Here is a 22,235-nt window from a genome sequence, read left to right as displayed (position 1 = left end):
CCATTCATGCTAAATTTATGAGGGCAGTCTCACTCCAGCATTGAAACCTCAAACATGGACATCGACAATGAGCTTCATTCACAGCTGCAGAACATGTGGATTAAGCTTTAAAGGCCAGGAGTTTATGGATGGGAGATCCCTGATTACAGGTCAGCTGAAAGGTCATATTGACTGTTAACAAGCTACTGAGGCCAATACCTGCTGTACTGACTGTGAAAGCTACCATCTTTCACCCACCACAGAGAAGAACTATTCCAGCTTCTATTTTCAAAGACAAAACATCATCATAAAAATGTCTCTTAATGATTCTATTACACCAAATATCACGCTAAACCTCCCATACGCCTCTTCAAACACTGGTGCCAATACAAGCAAGTAAAACAAACCTCTTTCATGATCTGTCCTCTGAAAACCAAACTATCTAAGTCCAGAAGACAGAACATGATATTACCTTGTGCTTCTACTGAGCCGTCTTGTTGTAAACGACTCCGTCTGACCACATACGGCTGCAGCGGCTGAATAACAAAAAAGTAGAAACAGGGTGGAAAATGGGGCAGTAATGAGAGCTCAGGCTCATATTCAGCTCCGTGTGAGGCTCTGGGTTTGTCACGCAGGTCGCTGCCAGTTTCCATTACCTCGAGCAGAGTCCGAACCCGCTCCACTCGGGCTGTGAGCGCTCCGTTAGCTCAAATAGCTTTGGCACGCTAATGTGTAGTACACCTCACTCTGCAAGCAGTGTGTCAAGGGAGCAGCCAGGGAGTCGTGTGTGTAACGGGGAGTTAGGATCACTTCATATACGCATAGAAACAACTTTTACCTTATACTCTCTCACTGGGTCTGTATCTTTTACGTGCATTTAAAAACAAGCATCGTACGCGGGAGGAAAAAGGTTGCTAACGTTGAAATGTCTTGACAAACTGCTCAAAGTTGCAGAGCTTCTACATCGTGCAAGTAAAAGCATCTCTCTCTCTCGTCCATTTTTGCAGCTCCTCAGATGCACCAGCAGTGTAGCTCTAGGGATGCTAATGTCTATCAGTTGGTTCAACTCTTTCTTCCATACTGACATATCTCAAAAATCGATGGATTGATTGGTGGAGTATCTTGAACGGGCATGCACAGAGCCCAAAGAGCTGCTGGCACGGCTGGTAACTAGTGGTTGTTAAACCAAATGATTGATATCTGATTAGATATTGCACAATGTGCCCAATATGGTTACAATTTCCTGATATTAGAAAGTAGTTGCTATCATTATAGTTAATTAAAATAAATTTTGTTGGTTGTATGAGATACTTATCAACAGTAAGTGTACTACATACAGTGGGTGCCGGTCAGCACGGCCCCGGTGTTCAGAAACCTCTTTGCTGGACTCTTGCTTGCTCTTCACCGTGGAGGAGGAACTTTTACAGATGAGACTGGCCGACAGAGAGACAGGGGGAAACTTCTGCGGTTGTTTGGTGAGTTGTTTCATTCATTTGTTTGGCGCTAGCTTTCCTGATGGTTAGGTACAGTATTGCTCTTTAGCAAGAGTCCAGCTGGATCGTTCGGCGGTGGTTTTGCCTTAATGATTCAGAAAAATGATTGGTGCAGACGTGGAGCTGTCTCAGTGTTGAGCCTGGAGTGTGGATGTTTACATTTAGCCACCGCTATCTAACTCCATCACTGAACAGTATAAAACACTTCATGGCATGAAGGACAACATTGTCTCCACCGTGAACGGCACTTTGTCGTTTCCATAATATTGTGTTGTCTTTAGTTTGTTGTCTCTTCTACAAACTGCTGACACAAACAGCTGATCCGACACCGTACGCTGCAGGCGTAGTAACAGTCCGCACAAAGTAGTGACAAGTGATGTGGCTTTCTTACTGAAAAGTGAAACGCGGTGAATTATTCAAATATCGCGTACAATTGAAGCCACTATTGATTTTCAGGTGAGACGTCCTTATTGATAAATTAGGTGTGAAAGTGGGCCTATCTGCGGCGGCATGTAGCCTGGTGTCCGTGCTGGCACTCCGACCAGTTTCTCAATACATCCAGTGTATGTAATACACTTACTATCCTGGCTGTGTGCCAGACGTCAACACAGACACACAGTCACTGAACTCAGCTTTGCTGTTTGTATTGTTGGATCATTTAATCTGACTCCCTGTGTGACTTATGGAACTACGTGGCTGCCCAAGAAGTCTGTGCTCCAGCTTATCAGTGAGTTAAACTCTAGTATTATGGTATTGATATTTTGCACTAAGTAGCAGGTTTATTGCGCTGGCCATACCTGATTGGCTACATTTTTTCCCTTATGTCTTTTTTAGATTATTTTTTGGGCTTTTGGCAAAGCGGGAGTTGAACCTGCGATCAGTGCGTTGAGGATTGTGGCCTCTATACATGAGGCGCCTGCTCTACCGACTGAACTAAACCAGCGGCCCAGGAGATGGGATTGTTGTTGGATTTCCCCCGGAGAGATTATGGTGGACAGCAGTGAGGAGATGACCTCTCCATCACCACCAGCTCATCCAAATATGGTCACTTCTGGCTCCAGAAAACCAACATGGACGCGGCCAAATCCCAAACTTGAGGCTTCATATGAGAAGCCAATGTGTGATGTCACGATGGCGACATTATGGTAACATGTGATGATGACATATTACTAATGTAAGCTGAAAGCTCAGCACCCTCAGTTCTAGTACACTGCCGAGTACTCTCGATGTTTTTGTTCTGATGTTTAGTGGGAATAGATTTTTTTGAGGTTGTATAAGTCGTTGGAAATGTACAAAAACAACATATTATTCTAGTGAATATTTTGTGATATATTCGCTCAAAAGTTCTGTTGATCTGACAACTTTGTTAGACAGAGAAATCCCAGCGAGACTAAAAACAAAAACGTCTCTGAAAAGAATCAAACTGAGCGAGAGACAAAAATCAACATAACAAAAAGATGTTTCATTTCTCTTTGTCTGAATCTGTTTCTCCACATCTACAATCCAACTCTTTGTTTGGTTCCATATCTCTAAACACACACACACACACACACACACACACACACACACACACTTGCGCGTGCACACACAGGTCCAGCATTTGTGTGTGTGTGTGTGTGTGTGTGTGCGCTCTGTAAGGCCAGTTGAACAACAAGATATCCCCCAGGAATCTCCAAACATGGCATCATGAATTTTTCAACACTGACATCCGCCATCTGCACCTTGGCCAACACACACACACACACACACACACACACCCCCACACACACACACACACACACACACTGATCCGGCATTCCTCACACGCACACATGCATCTGCTCTCTTTCAGTCTGTCTCACCTCTCTCTCTTCCTCTCTGTGTTATTGAACGCTCTGCATCTGGACGCGAGATCCCCTGCCAGAACATTTTACTCCTACATGAAGCATCCTACTGTCCAAATGTTTAAAGGCAGAGTCAGGTGGAGAGAAGAGGAGGAGGAACAGAGGGGAAAGCAGCTAAAAGAAGTGATGGGCAGAGCCAGAGAAAGATATTGATCTTCCTGTTTGATTAACAATATTGATGACGTTGTTTTCCCCGTCCAATGAGGCATATCGAACTTCAGTAAAGACTGCGTGTAAAGCTCGTGTGTCCGGGAAAAAGAGCGAGCGTGTTTTGTATGCAGGATGTACAGAGCAGCGTGCGGGGAGGAAAAACAAAACCCAGCATCTCTGTGCTGCTGCTGGATAAATGAGCAGCTATCACAAAGTAAAGAGCTGCATGGATTTATTTGCCTGCTGTCGCTGGAAATTATCAAGAAAAGAAAAACGCAGAGGCACAAATGAAGTGACACACACACACACACACACAGTAAGGTCTGTTGACTTTGAAAATCCAGTCCTATTAAATAAAAGCGTTAATGCATCTTGTGTGTGTTTAAGGGATTCTTGGATGAGCGTGTGTGTGTGTTCGTGTGTGTGTGTGTGTGTGTGCTTTACATGATGGAAAAGTATGATTTTAAAGTGATCATCTCGAAGATTTTCATTTAAATAAATGTCTGTTAAGTCACTATCTATCACCGAATGAGGTAACACAAAGGTGATTGAGCCTATGGCCCACTGATGAAAGCAGTATATAGTATTATTATGGACTGGGTGTCTGTGGCGACTTTCGCAGAAAAAATCACAAGCGGTGCCCAGTTAGTGACGTGTTCTCCATCACCCAGCAGTGGTTGGTCTGCCAGAGAGGGTAGGTGGAGCTAAGCGCTCTCTGCAAGTGTTGCGAGTAAACAGTAATCTACTATGGCTGAACAACAAAGAAAGATCGATGACTACAGATACAACTTCAAAAAGAAGTGAAAATCAAAGTAGTTTCTTCAAGTATATTTTCATATAACAACACCGAGGTGGATTGCTTGCTGTGTTTGGATCGTTTCACCCTCAGGCTTACACAGGTGTAACCCTGCCTCTTTTAGACAGGTCCCCAGAGCCAGAGTTCTGTCGGAGCCGCTGTTAATCACCTTGGTTCTGTTGTCAAACTGGGCTTAGTCGGTCCTGGTCTGGCTGTGTTCACTGGGAGGAAGCTGAGTGTCTGTCTGTTGTCCATCCCGGCTTTGGTGCTCATTCCCCAGCCACCAGCCAGCATTTCCTGCTGGGTCCACCCCAACAACATTGCCTTGGTGCAAACAACAAACAAAGAAAGGATCGATGACTACAGATACAACTTCAAAAATAAGTGAAAATCCAAAGAAAAAGAAAGAAATTTGACGCTCAGATGAAGGCAGACAGTCAGCAAGGAAAATCAAGAGTTACAACTGTGACAAAGGGAGCCAGCCGTGGACGTCACACGTACGACACTGTCTGGATGTTTGGGAAGTGTGCTCCCACAATTACAGTGTATCGCAATAGGTGCAGCTAACAAGAACTAAAACTGAGATCTTCGAGATTACAACTTTAATGATGAATTAAACAGGGACGATGCAAATTAACATAGTGTGAAAACAGAGCAGAAATAAACAGTGTAATTAAATATATAGCGTTCAGTATCAAACCATTGTTGCTATATGAATTCAAGAGAGAGGTACAAGCAGAGAGGTGATGATTGACGATGATGTATGTTACTCACTGCAGTCTGCATCAGTCACACAATTTGCTTGTGCCAGACAGGCTGATCACAGCACAGTCTCCTACAGCCTGGAAGGACTGTACACACACACACACGCGCACACACATACTTATCCTCATTCACACACACACACACACACACACACACGCTGGTAACTGCTTTTAGACTAGCTCATGTTTTCAGACACTATATTGGTACAAGCATATGTTGCATTAACACACACTCACATAAGAAAACACTGTGCACACAAACTCACTCCAAGACCCTTCTCACACGCGAACACACGATTCACACAAACTCTGCCATTATACTTACAAACTTCACACAACAATACTCACTTACAACATGTTTACTTTCCACTGTATCCTCACATATTTATGCAGTCACCATTGTGCTGAAAGATATGGAACAGGAATCCACATGAACGTAACAAACAATTGTTTTTTTGCATAGAAACAAACAAACATACATAATGGGGCGGCTGTGGCTCAGTGGTAGAGTCGGTCTTCTTTCAATCTGAAGGCTGGTGGTTTGAAAAGGCTTTCATCAGCCATGGGGTCAATCACCAGTGTTACCTCATTCAGCGATAAATAGTGACTCAACAGACATTTATTTACATGAAAATCTTACAGATGATCACTTTAAGGAATCCTTGCTTAATGTAGATGTTTCATTTTAGAGCATCAAACCCTGTATCTATAAGCTAACATCAATTTCGGATAATACATTGACTGTATATAAAGATGGACGACATGTGAAGCCATTTGGCCAAATGTTCGGGAACAGTACTGCAGGATCTCTATATGTCAACAGAGCTGTCAATCATGTTAGTCACGTTAGACTTTTTTTTATTACAACAAATACCTAATTAAAACTAAACTCCTAAAAAACTAAACACTTGGACATAAATCAGCATGATAAGAAGTAACTACAAGGACAGAAACCATGTTTGAGAAAAATGTATTTTGACGTGTATTTTGATTTTATAGTTTGACTCATGTCCCATCTGTTAACATGGAGGAGGCGGGCTTTATGACCTATACTGCAACCAGTCAGCAGGGGGCGCTAGAGAAGATTTGGCTTCACTTTTAGGGAGCTGTCATGTCATCCATGTTTTTGTCCAGTCTACAGGACATTCACATACCTCACAGTTATACCTCCACTTTAAACCTCTGTTCCTAATGCAGGAAATGATGTGAGAAGAGTACAGGTGTGGATGGTTTAAAAAAAGCCGACACAGTGGAAATATGTCACCGTCCACACACACACATGAACAGGACTGACACAGTTTTTTTTCCTGCAGCAACGAGCAGGAAATAAGTTGGACGAAGCTAATTATGGCTCCGAGTGTTACTGCACATGTCCCACACATACCGACCTGCTAAACACGCAGCCAGGAAATCACACTGTTCCTGCAAAAACATACGCAATCCCACTCAGACACGTCAAGCACGCACATGACGCACAAGAGAAAGCACACACAGGCACGTATGTATATCCATACACAGAATAGCCAAATGTTTGCACTACGAGGTCAGAAGATCACACGTGTTTGCAGGCACTCAGGGACTTGTAACACACCACAGGTACACACACATGGCAGTTTTATTTGCCCTGTGTGTGCGTTTAGATCTGCAAGTATGTACGCATGGTTGGGTTCTTCTATGTGAGTGTGTGTTTACCAGTGTGTGAATGGCGACTATTTATCCAGCATTAAAGCAGACCAGAGTTTATCCAGAGTCCCACATTGCAGGGGCAGAGTTTCTCTCTCTCTGCTGCTTTCCTTTTATTGCATGGATTCATCGGCACAGATCTGCAGATCATTTCACTGATTGACTTTATAAACGAACAGAAGAATAATAAAAAGAACCAATATCTTAACTCAAGGACCACTTACTATTCTTTCCCCCCACAGCTTTGCATTGCATCTCAAACTCAGCAGATGTGCTCGGCCTCCTTGACCTTTCTTTTGACCTTTACCAGTCCATCAGTGATGACAACTGGGCTAACTTCATCTGCTGATGCAGATGGTGAGATGGTGTTTGAAAAGTCCTGATAAAACTATTAAGTGGATGTTTATTTTTGATTTTTTAAAGACTATTTCCAAAGTCAAGAATTTGTATTAGGTCATTAAGCACCTGTTGTTCTGCTCTTAATGCTGCTGCTTAACTAAATGAGCGCATACTGGTTCTTTAATTTAATGCACAGCCACAAGTGAGTCCGACATAGTAACCATCTCAATCCTAGTCATCCAAAACAACAATAGTGAATATTAACTTTTGGTTTTGGCCAGACAATTACAGTCAAATATCAAGTGATAGTTTCCACACAACAATCAGGGATAAACTGCAGAAGAAGAAGAAGCAGAGGTGCCCGTTTCTCCATTAGCAGCTGCCTCAATAGACCCAGAAGCTGACGCAGACACACATGTGGTTTTACACATTGTGAGAGACTCACTTCTCCTCAGGTCAAAAACACTCTCGCTCACTGTCACCACCATCGAGGGGCACTCAAAATCACTCACTGAAGAAGATGTACTGGGGGTGAGACAGGTTGAGGAGAAGCAGCTATAAAGAAAATGCCAATTACATATTCATGCACTGACGTCCCTGTGTGCGATGATCTCACTGTGCAGCAGCGTGGATGTTAACTTTCATAAGTCCATACAGTCCGAACCTCTTTCCCCACCATGCATATTGTATTCTACTGAATATGACAGTGTGCTCTTAGAGAGAAAAATACATGTACCGTGTCCATACAGTTTTATGTCACAGGTATAGACAAGATGGTGAGAAAAATAGGAGTCAGCAGGTTTTTTTATGTATATTCTGCCGCAGCAGTGTTATAAAAAGCAGACTGTGAAGAAAGCTATCATAGCAAAGCGTGTTGGGACACACCAACTATCACAATATGTGTGTGATATATAAAGAAATAGAGCAAGGGGGTAATGTAGGCAGAAATCAGGCACCCACTACTTCCCTTTGTGTTTGTGACTACAATTTGTATTCATGTATTTAAAAAGAAAGAAAAGATCTAAACAAACCAACACAACAGGATGCCTGCCATATTTCAAAGCACAAACTGAGACACTGCAATGCCACAGTTGACTTCTTATATCCCTGTATGCAATGAATTATGTTGTTCCTTATGCCTCATTATTTTAATTTTGCCATATGAAGGCCACCCATTTGTTTATTTTGATTTCAGTGTTTGAAGTAGAATAAAGGAAATTGGCAAGAAAAAAAAATCTTTTATTTCGAACTGGACTTGTCCCACAAGTGATGTGTTTACCCACTCTGTGTGTGAGTATGTGTACTGTATCCTGTGTGTGTGTGTGTGTGTGTGTGTGCGTGCGTTAGTGTGTGCAGCACAAATAGCGGGATTGAAATTAACGGTGGAATTTACTGAGCATTTATGTAGCGTGACTGACAGCGTGCGTAGGCAAGCGCGCGCTCGAGAGTGTGTGTGCTGTGCTTGTGTAGCTGCGTGTGCCTGTGTGTATGTGTGCAGAATAATTGGGACTTCAATGCCCACAATCCCCACAGACTCCTCAGCTCACCTCCTCTCCCCGCCGCCGCCCACACCCATTCAGCGGCAGGGTCGGCCCGCGATTGGCCTGATTGCCCCGTGACATCAGGACCCAACGTGGGGTACACTGAGAATGATTGGTTTGAACACGGCCTCCCTTTGGCCAATCAGAGTGCAGAGGCAGCTCTCAGACAAGGAAGAGCTTTTAAGGTGGAACCGGAGAGTTGCTGGTATCATTTTCTACAGTCTAAATTGAGACATGTAAGCAATTAACTTGAGTTTTCTCGCCTTAAGAGCTTGTTGTTGAAGTAAGAAAAACAACAAGGCACGAGCAGTTACCAAACTTACAGGTGACCTGGTTTGAAAGTAAGTTATATCGACTCCGGCGACCGTTAATTACTGGTCTTAAGGGCCAAATTAATGTTTGTAGCTATCCTGACGTCTCTCAACCAGGTGGCATTTTTTCTGTAAGCTAGGTAGGCTAACTTTATGACAATAAAAAAAGTACTGTAGTGTGTTTTTAATTTAGAATTTGGTTTATGACAATTATTAATTATCCTGACCTTTTGTCAACAGGGTTGGCCAATTTGGCCCAAGTGTCACAGTTTTTACAGTTCATTGTAGTTTTAGCTATAGCCTACTGTACAGTATATTGAGACAGAACTGTGTCGTCAAACTTTTAATTGGAAGACTGTAGATTTTTTTAAACCTACGTATTTAGTAATGTATAAGTATAGGATGAATACAATTGACTATTGTAGTTGAATTTTTAGTATGTCGCAATACTCAGGTGGTAACCACTGTCTCGGGCAATGTGAGCCTAATGGTCCTCAAATATAATGTATAACAAAGGCCAGCTTTATGAAGTCCACTTCATTGGACCTACGTGTGATGTTTCCTGACTGCTGACATTATGGGTGCTGTTACTCTACTAGAAATGTTTACACGTGTTATTTATCTTTATTTAGAAGTCAGGTAATATCATCTGGAGGCATTTGAGAATTGAGAGCTCAGTGTCTTTACTTCTTAGCAGTCTCTTCTGTCTCTCTGTGTTTTAGATGCCGACCATCACTCCGACTCTCCTCTGTGGATCCCCTCAGTGCTGTATCCCTGAACTTCCTCATGTATTACCAAAGCAGAGGTCAGTAGAATGCAATCTTCTCACTTTAAGCTGGCAAATATTTTTTCTTTTGATGCGAAAGAAAACATTTGCAATTTTACTATAAAAAAATATCTGCACATACCTGCACATCTGTACAGTTTTTAATTACACACGTTTTTTGAATATTTTTTATTCTTATTGCCTGTTTTTTATTTTGTTCTATGTAAGTCTTTTACTTGTTTTTATTCTAGATCTGTTAATTGGCCTGTATCGAAATACCAAAACAAATTCCTTGTATGTGTAAACCTACCTGGCAATAAACCCCAGTTTTGATTTATTAAAAGTAATGATCTGAAGGTAACTTCGCCTGAGTATGTGTTACGGTTCTGTTGCCGGCTTTTGCCAGTTTATTGCTATAATATATCAAACCCAAACTGCAGAGAAATATCAGTTTAGTTTAGTTTATTCATTCCTGTTTCATTCCCTATCTTTAGCTCTCAGTCAGCACTTACATTGTACAGTGGTAACATGCTATAGATCAGTTGCAGTATTATAAAGAATCTACGCTAAATACAACTGCGAGCTTTGGACATATCTGTGTGGATGTTTGTCTGTCTGTGTGTTTGTTCGCCTGCCTGCCTGTCTGTGTCTCTAAAAACCCAGTGTGAGGAGTCAGGGGAGTGATCACCTGCATAATCCATTCTACAAAATTAGATAATGCTGATTAGTACAATGGGCTACATGGGGAATGGAAGTGGGGGCGTCATTGGATGACGTAGTGTGTATGTGTGTCTAGGAGAGGAAGATAAAAGAGAGGTTTTGAATGAAGGCAGATGAAGAGAGGAGCAGAAAAGAGAGTTGAAAGTGTAAAGAAAACTGTATGTTTCGTTGAACTCTTAGCGCTGTCGCCTCACAGCATGAAGGCCTTGGCTTTGAATGATGGACAGCTTGTGCCTTATTTTGTGGTATTAGCATGTTCAGTCTGTGTTGGTGAGGACTTCAACAAGTACTGTAGGTGTAAAGTTGTAAAGATGACCTCTTCGGGTCTACCTCTCAACCAGTATTTACTAGAGGAGGCTTCAGCTCTGTGCAACCCTTAGCAGAATAAACACTTTGGATGTAAATACATCTGTTAATTGTAGGCCTATTATAAATTTGGATCAATGTTTGCAGACAAACATTTTAGCCAGATGGTTGCTTCTGACTCCACATGATTTCCATGAGACTGCCTAGCAGTGATGGTGCAGCCCCAAGCAGTAATCATAGGAAAATACATTGAATTTTCCTTCATGGTTTCTGTGTTTGTTGCTTTATAGACATAATCATAACGTGACATAATAAGGGGATCACGAGCAGAAGCATGTCTCCTTGTGAGGCACGTTGTGTTTACGTCTTGTTTTACGCTGGGGATGAAGGCCTTAAAAAGTTTGTAACTGGCTTAAATGTATCGTTTAAAGTAAGTGAACTAAATTTGTAACATTAGCCACCGTAGGCTTTAGTTTCTACCAAGAAACAGAGGCATCTTTCAAATCCAATTTACTGTGAGATGGGATACGATAGACAGATCAGATCAGACACCAGCACTAAAAGTAGTCACAGTGCAGTTCAGACAAACCTTGCAGAGTTTGAACAGGTTACCATAAGCCAGCATTAGAGCTCCCCAAAAAGGATCTATAGTGTCTGTTATTAGACTGCATCGGATAATAGGATGTCTCTACGTGACCTTAATTGAGGCTTTGGGGCTGCCCTCTGGCTAACCCTCTTGTTATCAAATGCTGTTTCTGTCTTACTGGAAACCCTCCACGGATGCCAAGACTGCCTGTGTCCGATTTTACAGTGTCGGATTAATGGCTGTTTGATCAAGTTCAAAGGCAGAGCTGCCCTGGATAAACTCATTATAAACAGCGCCAGAAGACGGCCGGGCCCGTCTGCCACGCTGTACATAGAAAGGCTTTAAATACCCGGTCTTAGTCGGTCCACGTCCATTCTGGGACGACCTGTAAATAACTCGAGCGCCGGAGCCAGCAGTCAGAAGTAGGCAGGCGGACATTTTTATCCTGCTGGGGCGGGATATTTGTGGGGTGTTGGAGTGGTAATCCTCAAGGTACCTGCCTGATTGATTTAGGGGACATATTTGGATGTAATTGGACCCTGTTGAGCACATTTGGCAGATTTTACTACACAATGTGTGGCCCTATATATACTGCTGGAAGTCCTTTTGAAGGAACTGCACAGCTCTTCTGTTTTTTGGATCACTGTCGCCGCTAACGGAAAAATGTAATGAATTAATTCCTGTGTTTCAAAAGGATTTTCCCCCATAAGAACGGATGGATTGACTTGCATCCAATTCGAGTACAAATCCTCCTTTTTTCCCTCACATTCTGTCGCTGCCTGTGAGTCATGCAGACCTCTGGACATCCAGCCGATTAACTGCGTAATGTAACTTTAATGCTGCTCCTTGGATGAAGTTCCTCTGCTTGAGTTGACGTATGTGGTCTGACATGCTGATGCATTTACACTTGACAAACATCTGGATGCACTGCGTCTCAGGCTCATTCCTGAGGAGGTTTGCGCGCTAAGACGAGTGGCAGTCGTCAGTGCATCTTAAGTGTGTTTACACCTGGATTTATACGCGATTAAGCGCGATTGGATGACTATCAAGATGCATTTCAATGCTACGTGTAAACTGGGTAATAAACTTATCACTCTGAGTCGCTGTTGTGTGTGTATCTGCAGCCGTGTGTGTGCTGAGGAAACAAGTGTGCCCACATAGCTGTCATGAATGCGTGTATGCGTCTCGGAGCGTTTGTGTGTGTGGATCTCGATTCATATCAGTTTAAGTCTTTGTGCATGACTGATTGCTTTGTCTGTCTGACCACAACTGAAAAGAGATCCATCTCTCTCCCTCTTTGCCTCCCTCCCTCCTCCCTCCGCCTCTCTCGGTGCGACTGGGTGTCTCTATCTACTCAGTTCCACCTTAAGAGGAGCTTTAGCAGCCTGTCGTGTTTGTGTTGAAGCCAACAGGCACAATATATTACAGTCTAGGGCTTGCTGCTGAAAAGCCCGCTGGATCCTCCACTGACCTGCTGTTCTTTCCTGCTTTCCTCTCGTGTTTTTTCCACATTTAGATTAAAAACAAAGCTCTCTCTCTCTCTCCCTCCTTCTCTTCCATCTCCCCTCCCTCCCTCCTTCTTCCTCTTCTTCTTCTCCTCCTTCTATCCTTCTTCTTTTCTGCGGCAGCAGTCAAGGCAGAGGCTTCAGCGTGTCAGAGAGAGGGTGAAAGAGGAGGAAAAAGCAGAGAGGAAGACTATTTGGACGGAGCGGAGTGTGTGTTTACATTTGTATGTTTCGCCATTGGACGGCCGGGTGAAGGGGCACAAGGAGGAGGAGGTGGAGGAGGAGGAGGAGAAGAAGAGGGGAGCTCGCCTGGATGAAATTCTCTGTGTCATGTCACTGCGTGTGGACCTTGACTGATCACAGGTTGAGGAAAGGGGAAGAGACACCAAGAGGAAGACAAGTAGAGGGAGAAAGAGAGGAGGAGAAACTGAGACTTTGAAGGAGGAGGAGGAGGAGGAGAAGGAGGCAAAGTGTGGTGCTCCGTTTTATCATGATACTGTTGGATAAACAAGGCGACGGATTGAGCGTTCTTCAGTTGCGTGTCAACAGGAATTCTCCTTAGAAGAGAGGGAGGAAGAAAAGAGGGGGAAAGACTGTGAGGAGTAAACACTGCTGCTCAACCCCGCTAAGGAGCAGAGACAGGACTTTCTGAGTGTGTGTGTGTTTGTGTGTGTGTGTGTGAAACCCTGTGGAGGGCAGAGGAGTGGAGGGCCAGGGGACTAACCTGGCCATCAAACGGACTGGCAGCCTCTCCTCTCCTGGGATCATGTACCCTCAGGGAAGGCATCCTGTAAGTACCTCCTTATGTCTCTCTGTCTCTCCATCTCTCTCCATGTCTGTCTCTCAACTCCTCTGTCACCTTGTCACCTTTCTCTCCCTCTGTCCTTCTTTTGCTCCCTGTCTCTGCTTGCCTCATCTTGTGTCATTCCTGCTTTTGCTTTAACTCTTCTTATGTCTATCTTCCTCTTAAGTCTTCTCTCGTCCTGTCTGTCTCTCTGTCTTGTTTAGTCACAGGGACTGTACTGTAACATGAGCAGTGAGACTAGAACGGAGGGGGGGGACTGTTTGGGCTAAGAGATTCCCTGCTGTGCACACACATACACCCTCTCCGTCAGCTGCAGCCAGGTGCCTTTGAGACCTTGTTGATGGTTAGCTCTGTAGGTGGCATTTAACTGAAACTGCACCTTTAAGTGCGCGTCTGTTAAATTATCTCCAAGTGTGCGATGCATGTAACACTGTCTGTGTGCATGGTGATCTCTTGGTTTAAATGTGTGTGTCAGTAGTCCGTTTTCACACAAGAGAGACACACACGCACTCACTGTTTAATTGATAGTTTAATTCCACTTAATTCATTAAAGCTAAAAAAAGGTCACAAGTGCACCCAAAGTACCTCCCCTCTAACGCCTCCTTAAAGTCCCTTCCCTCCTTCACTTTCAGCCTTCATCAGCAGTGAGCATTTGCTGCTAATTTACCTGCCAGACGGAAATAAAAGGTTAAACACACAGTGAGTAAAAAAAGCCCAGAAGGATGAATGACAGCTTAGGCTCAGTCTGGCTTAGGCCATTCGTTTCGCAAGGGGCCCCGGTCCGGTTGCTATAATCAGATTTGGTTGTCAGTCTCTTTGTATCTGCTACAAATGGGTCAGTGGCCACTTTGCCTCGCAGCCAGCCAGCCAGCCAGCCAGCCAGCCAAACACTCAGTCATCCAGCCAGCAAGCCAGCCAGCTAGCTATCACACAGAATTATGAATGACATTTTCACAAGAGGAAGGCATGAGGAATCAATTATATGTACAGAGAGAATGCTAATAAGCCAGCCGCTGGAAGAGAAGGCAGAGGGAGACGCCGAAGAGAAACAAGAGAGAAGTGAAAAAACAAAGGAGAGAAAGTGAAAGATGTGAGAGCCAAGAAAGGGAAAAAAGAGAGAAAGAATTCTTTTAAAAGGCACGGCCGGGGGTGGAGAGAGGAATGAAAATGAATGAGAGATGCAAAGGAAGAATAGAGTGTGAACATTTCTCTGTTCTCTCCTTTAGAGGCGAATCAGAGAGCTTCCTGCCGCGAAGCTCTGCGTTTTTGATAAAGTTCAATCCCAGATTGAGCCAACTCCAACCGATCGATCGCTTCTATCTCTCTGTCTGTCTCTCCTCTTTTTTTTCTCTCTGTCCTTCTCTGCCAGGAGAACTTTATTTGTGGTGTTGCTATGAAATGTGATCTGCTGTGAGGTGTGAGGGTGCGAGAACAGTTGTGTGAGCGCATGCATGCGTGTGTTTGTTGTGTGAGTGTGTATGTACATTGAGATACCCATGTCAGTGTGTGTCCATATAACTTCAGAACAGGGTTACTTATAAAATATGTAGTTCGTCCAGTTTTTATGAGCTTATCTGCTTTTCCAAACGGGCTGGTATATAACTCATGTCAAAACTGTCCTTGCTGGTGAAATCGACTCGATATCAGCATTGGTCTTGCAAGGTTTGGAGCAGATCTAAAACAGTAGAGGTTTTGAGCCCTCTTCAGCACAGGTAATGTTAGTTTAAAATTCTGATACAAACACCAACAGACAAATAAAAACACACGTTAAAGTGTGGAGCGTCTCTTAAAGTAAAGATGCATTCTTGCACTTGCATTACTACGAGAGGTTAAAATAATAATCTTGAAGATTTTCATGTAAATAAATGTCTGTTAAGTCACTATCTATCGCGGAATGAGGTAACACAATGGTGATTGAGCCTACGGCCCACTGATGAAAGCCTTTGCATTTGCAGTATTACAGGCTGGGTGTCTGGTGCGACTTTCGCAGAAAAAATCCCAAGCGGCGCCCAGTTAGTGATGCGTTTCCCATCACCCAGCAGTGGTTGGTCTGCCAGAGAGGGTAGGCGGAGCTAAGCGGCTGCTTTTCCGGTCTCTGCAAGTGTTGCGAGTAAACAGTAATCTACTATGGCTGAACAAACACAGAAAAGATTGACGACTACAGATACAACTTCAAAAATAAGTGAAAATCAAAGTTGTTTCTTCAAGTATATTTTCATATAATAATCAACACTGAGGTGGATTGCTTGCTGTGTTTGGATCGTTTCACCCTCAGGCTTACACAGGTGTAACCCTGCCTCTTTTAGGCAGGTCCCCAGAGCCAGAGTTCTGTCAGAGCCGCTGTTAATCACCTTGGTTCTGTTGTCAAACTGGGCTTAGTCAGTCCTGGTCCGGCTGTGTTCACTGGGAGGAAGCCGACTGTTTTTCTGTTGTCCGTCCCGGCTCTGGTGCTCATTCCCCAGCCACCAGCCAGCATTTCCTGCTGGGTCCACCCCAACAACATTGCCTTGTGCAGCCACTTACAGACTTAACCAGCTAAAAAAAATCTAGCTATGTAAAAAATCTGTACATCATGAAACTCTGTAAATCACAGAGAGTTCAGGCAGAACAGCTGGGGAACATCAGAGCGAACACCAGAAAATATGTTATCCATAAAATATGTGCCGGTTTCACCTCAGTAAGTACATAAAGTTATAAAGTTGTAGTTTTCGGATTCTTATCGGTGAGGCCTGGCCTCCTAGAAACACTGAGACCTCTGACCTGCAGCCACTACTATAGTCGCATGTCATTATTCCATCTTCGCAACAGCTTAATTTTTTTAACTTTGACTATTAAATTCAGTTATTTGTTAAACGTTGTCAGGAAGTGACATGCCTGTATGAAATATCATAAAAAGGACTAAATGCAGTGGAGTGACTTCTGAGTAAACAGGCGTGACACTGTTCTCTCAGTATGATTGTTGTTTTCTTGGTGTCAGTCGAACATCACGGTCTACTTCCTGGCAGTGACAGACAGCCAGAGAGGACAGAGCTGCCTTGAATGTCGCTCATCTCAGCCCCTGTGCGTCTCTTTGGAAACAATGAGGAATGGGTCTCCCGTATAAACAGAAAATGTACATCCAAGGCCCGAGCAGTGTTATTATTTTTTATCAGAGCCGAAGACTTTGTTCTGCTCGCTCCCCGGCAGGAAAAGGTTAAACACGAAGGCTGATTTGCCAAGCGAGCGGAGCTGTAATTGGTTCCACTGGATTTTTGTGGCAGGCGTTATCAGGAGTGTGTAAATGTGTGTGTGTTTTCTTTTCATGTGTGAGTATATAGATTTCTGTACCTACAGTGTGTGTGTTGCCTTGTTTGTTGGGTTAGATGTGTGTAAATGTGTGTGTGCTGCGTACCTCTCCTTTGTGAGGTGTATGTGTGCAATTGCGCTAAAGTATTACATATCTGTGAGTGTATGTGTGAGTGTGTGTGTACACCATGTCTGTGTTTATATTTGTCCTTGTGTTCCTGTTAAAGTGCTTGTGTGTGTGTTCAGCTGTTAAGGTGTTTGATTGTGTGTGTGTGTGTGTGTGTGTGTGTTTGTATCCTGGAAAGGAAGGGGAAAGAAGAACAGTGGTGGTTTGTGTGTGTGTGTGTGTGTGTGTGTGTGCCAACAACAATAACAATAAATAATGTTCCAGTTCGACCTCGACTGTTGCTGTGAATGTACGAGCCCTTGATTGGCTGCCAGAGAGAGAGATGATTTACTGCCTGTTCATGGTTGAGAAAGATGTCTGTAACTTCTCGCCTGCAACCTGGACTTATCAGATCTCAGACTCACAGTCTCATGCACACACATTCATATTTAACGTTATTTAACGCATATATTTGGCCGTCCTGTGAGAATATACTTGAAGCTGTTGCTTTGTGTGTACGCCACAGATCCATCTCTAACAAGGAGCAGTGGTGGCTGCAGTCCAGGGGTTGAAGATCAGACAGTTTATTCAGGAAGCGAATGATAAAGAGAGAAAGAAAGTTGGCTCCTGTTTAGGTGCTGCAAATTTAGTTCCTTAACTGCAAGAGAACTATAAAACACTGCATAATCAAATCTGCTCTGATCATTTGGATTACATCATGCTTGCACATCATTCAGTCTCCTCCCGCTGCACAATAAATCGTTTAACCAATCGCAATTGCGACATGCTCATGAGCAATAGCCACATCGCAGGACTTGAGCTAGTGAAGCAAATTAAGTGTTATGCTGCTACGTTGCAGCTCTGTGCAACACGAAAACTCGCCAGTATCTTCTTTTCCACGACTAATCTGCAGGAAAAGTCCGTCTGACTTCACGTTAGTACAGCCCTTTATGAGAGCGCAGGGTGACCTGACCTCTGAGCAGCAGAGTCTGTGTAACCTGCCTGTAAACTGTAAACAAGCACACGACGCTGCTACCGTTGCAGATCATGTCGTCCGGATGATCGAGTCAGACGCTCGGTTACGCAAGGCGACTTTTCATCGAGTGCATTCCTTTTATCAGCCGCACCTCGCCCGGTCACAAAGCAGTTTAGTTTTAGTGGCTACACCTGCAGAACACACGGCATGAGGTCGTGTGTGTGTCGGCAGGAAGTAAGAGACGGTGAGCTTTGGTTTAAAAAAGTTATTGTCACAGGGTTGAGCACGCTGATTAAATTTTAACACGATTATTTATGATATGACATGGTATGATGACTTACCGAATAAGTAACGCAACTCAAGCACACAAGTGTGTTTTGCCGTTCCATCTGGACACTCTCTACTTTTTCATGAGGCTATCAGAGTCCCTGAACTAAGTGTAGTAAAAGAAGGTGTTGGGGGATGAAAAAAGGAGAAGAATGTTAAAAAGAAAAATGTAAGTAGCTGTTGGAAAATCGTTCATCTGCGTCAGGGGGGAGGGCTTCCTTCCCCTTTGGCCTTGAGAAGGGAAACACTTTAATTTTATGGCCAAGTAAACAAACTAATGCCAAATATGTGGCCGCAGGAATCACATATGCTCCATTAATGAGGGCAGAGCCCCTGTAAGAGTCTTAAAGCTGGATTTTGTTGTGTGCGTGGTATGTTGTTATTAATGTTGTTACATACGAGTGCATATTTTATCCTGTAAGTGTTTGCTAATATGTATATAGAGATCTTCCTTTTTTTGTGCATACTGGACCTTTTTCTTCCCGGCATGGAGCCTCATCAGGCAGTTTGTTTTTCCCCGACATTCGTGGCTGTAATGAAAGCCATGTACAGCAAACAGCGCAGCAGATTTCTGTCACCTCCCACAGATGACATTCTCCCCTCCTTTCCTTTGTCCTCATCTTGTTTACATTTAATTTCACTCAGCATCTCAAAGGCAACCCCCGTTAAATGGCAAAAAGTCAAGTTACAACAATACAGCTGCAGCGAGGCGACCAACAGAACAAGCAAGAAGTCGCACAAGCAACCAAGAACTTCATCCTCAGCCGGCCAGATTAAGTCTGCTCTCTGATTAAAAAGAAAACAGGCCATTTTCTATCCTCAAATCAAATCCTCAAAAAAAATGTTCTGAGGTCTTTGTCATTAAAAGAAATGATCAGAGCGAGGCTTGGATGGCGTCCAGAGACTCTTTTGGCTGCCAATCTTTGCCTGATTTGTAATCCACCGCTGGCTTAGTGGCTGACTGGTGAGCTGCAGCATTGACGGACTAGCTCTCTGAAAGGCTAACTGGTGGACTGACTGGCTGTCTGACTTTTGGTCTAATGGCTTTTCAGGACAACAAGAGGGCCACAAACTCTAAATGAGCTTCTGTTGTTGGGAGGCTGGCAGCGTGGCTCTCCCTAAAGTTATCAAAACCTTTGAGTGGTCTGCACAAGTGCATAAAAGTCTGTCAGAGAGTCAGAGGAAAAAGTGAAGGCTTCATAAAAAGATGCATTCTCTCTCTTCCCTGCGGCTCTTCTTCAGTCGGCCGTCCACACTAACTCCAAACCAATGAGCTGTTGCTTATGTTCTCTGCTGCTCACTTCAGCAGACACAGACGCACACAGACATGTACACAGGGGGCTCTGACACTCCTCCGCCACACTCCGTATTTCTCATCTATTCATGTGCCTTTTTCCTAAATATTTCACCAGCCAATTATTATTTCATGCGCTATCTGAATGTGTCTCTGCTTGTCTCTGAGACACTCGGGTGAAAGGAAGAACAAAGGGGCTAAGGATGATAAGTAAGGAAAGAAGGGAGAGAAGAGGGAGGGAGGAACGCGACAGAGCAGCACAAGAAAGAGAAAATGTTTTGTTTGTAGGCGCTTTGTTCAAATGAATGCGTCCATGCATAGGCATGCCTGCTTATACCGTGTGAATGCTCATGTGTTGGTAGAAAGTGTGCCAGGAGCTTAACAGATAGACGGAGGAGACAAGCACACACAGAGACGTCTCTTTCTCAATCACACTGAGACTACGTCTGAACTACAGCGCTGTCAGTGCGAGCATTCACGTACATTGGGCGAATGTTGGTGTAAACAGGCGACGCCACTGTTGTATCACTATTTAGAAGGGCGTCCTGGCCCGCTCACGTGCTGGATACCCCTCTCAATTCAAGCAGCCAAAGCCTCGTGTCAGTCAGTTGACATTATGGCTCGTACAAGCACAAGTCAGGGGAGGTGTATCAGACATTACTTTCCATGCTGTTAATTATTAGTCCACTATTAAAAGCTTCCATGGCTTTTAATCTGTAGGCTAATGCTTTTTTTGTCAGCTGACAATCATGTTGCTTCTGCTGAATGAAAAATCGCTCTCCATTTCAAACAGTTATCCTTGCACTCACTGTTACGTGTTAAGCGCTGCACCTGTGCAATATGATCAGACCTCTCACTCAGAACCGCGGTGCCACATGTAGGGTTGTTAATGCAGCTGGAGATGGAGCCGGTTCGAGTAATAGCTTGGCTCCTGCGCATGTAGGCAAATGAAGCATTATAAAACGCTGATATTAACTGCACTACAGCTGTTGGAATAGAAAACAAGGTCAGCAGCGCCTGTAATTCATTAGTGAGTTTTCTTCTGTGGGTGTCTGCATCACTAAAGTGTCAGTTTGTGAAAAAAACACAAACCCTTTATTTAAAGGGGTCAGATTTCTGTTCTGTTGTGTTGTGGATGCTTTCTATAAACAAAGTAAAAGTTATTTGTTTTGAAATTATAAACATATTAGTGTGGCTGCAGCCCCAGACCTGCATCTGTTTCACAGCCGCTGTCTCTCTCATGCAGCCGCTGCCAGTGGTGGAAAAACAGGCAGCTGCTCGAACAGAAGATCCAAGTGACAGACAGAGAGGCCGACAGAGAGACAGATGGAACCACACTGACCTAATATTCAGAGCGGATGGTGAAAAACATGACTGAAAATTACAGAAAGGAAGTCAGTGGATGAAGTGAAACAGCGAGATTGTTTGAGTGTCACTTTGAGGTGTTGATTCAGGCGAGGATGGGTCATCACAAGGTCCAGTTTTACATCTAGTAAGGGAAAGCAAGTTTGAAACAGGAAACAACAGGCAAATCTTATGAAATCAAACTTGTGACAGAGAGTCGGACAGCCTGACAGGTCATGGTTACTGCCATTGGACCACACCTCCATGCTGTTATGTGATACAGCATGATGGGCTTTGACCCCCACTCCTCCCATTGCCTCCCTCCCCCCCACCATAGATAATCCCTCCTAATTCTCTTCTGGCTCGTGCCAGCTCGACCAAATTGTGATTGACTTCTGTCCCACATGGTGTCTGTGTGTGTGTGTGCGTGTGTGTGTGTGTGTGTGTGTGTGTGTGTGTGTGTGTGTGTGTGTGTGTGTGTGTGTGTGTGTGTGTGTGTGTGTGTGTGTGTGTGTGTGTGTGTGCGTGTGTGTGTGTGTGTGTGTGTGTGTGTTTGTGTGTGTTTGTTTGTGCACAAGTGACCCCTCCCTCACTCCCATCCCTCCTCCCCCCCTCCTCCACCTCCACCTCCTAGATTAACCGGATCAGTTTTGGGTTTCAGGATCCCCTCTGCTGGCTGCTACGGTGCTTACACACACACACACACACATATATGCATACACACATGAAAACACAGGCGGTAGGCTGTTTTTTTGGCCCTTCGTGATGCGCTATTGGACCTCTTACAGTCTGGGCGGCCATCTGTCACAATACAGGAGAGACCGAACACACACACACACATAAACACACACTCGCTCCAACAACAAATGTCTGTTCTGGTGTGCATACGGCAAGAATTGATGATGCCGGCGTCTTGACAAACACTCAGAAGGATGGACATTTATCCTCTTTTTTTAAAGTCGAGCTGAAACGACATTTCGAGAGTATCTAGCTTCCGTTTCGTGACGTATTTCAGAGTGAAACAGGACGTGCAGGCGGGTCATATCATTAGAGGGATTTGATTTGATCGTTGAGAAGTGGGCGTAGACAGACGTTCTCCACAGCGCAGTAGCTAGCTAACTGACCGAGCGTTCTTGGTGCTCTGCGGCTAAATGTTGCAGAAATGAAACGCGTGAAATTTAGTTTTACCGGAAGATTTTGTTGCACAGGACAGCGTCTCCTTTTATTTCTAATAAGCATGAATTCACTTAATACAAGCTTTCCATACTTGACAAGC

The 22,235-nt window shown here is 44.0% G+C and overlaps 1 protein-coding gene across 2 annotated transcripts in view; it reads left to right on the top strand.

Moving 5' to 3' along the window:
• The first annotated feature begins 12,772 nt into the window (after positions 1–12,772).
• Positions 12,773–22,235, top strand: part of tle2b (TLE family member 2, transcriptional corepressor b) — an 81,782-nt gene continuing 72,319 nt past the window's right edge. For both annotated transcript variants that reach the window (XM_069679310.1, XM_069679309.1), the window contains exon 1: positions 12,773–13,612. In XM_069679310.1, the coding sequence (XP_069535411.1) occupies positions 13,589–13,612 (24 nt within the window). In that variant the 5' untranslated portion in view covers positions 12,773–13,588. The remainder of the gene's footprint in view (positions 13,613–22,235) is intronic.

The sequence above is a fragment of the Semicossyphus pulcher genome, unplaced genomic scaffold (assembly GCF_022749685.1).
Source record: "Semicossyphus pulcher isolate SPU_LCO1_2020_fin unplaced genomic scaffold, fSemPul1.0.p SCAF_4, whole genome shotgun sequence".
Taxonomy (NCBI): Eukaryota; Metazoa; Chordata; class Actinopteri; order Labriformes; family Labridae; genus Semicossyphus; species Semicossyphus pulcher.
This window is presented reverse-complemented; position numbering and strand designations above follow the sequence as displayed.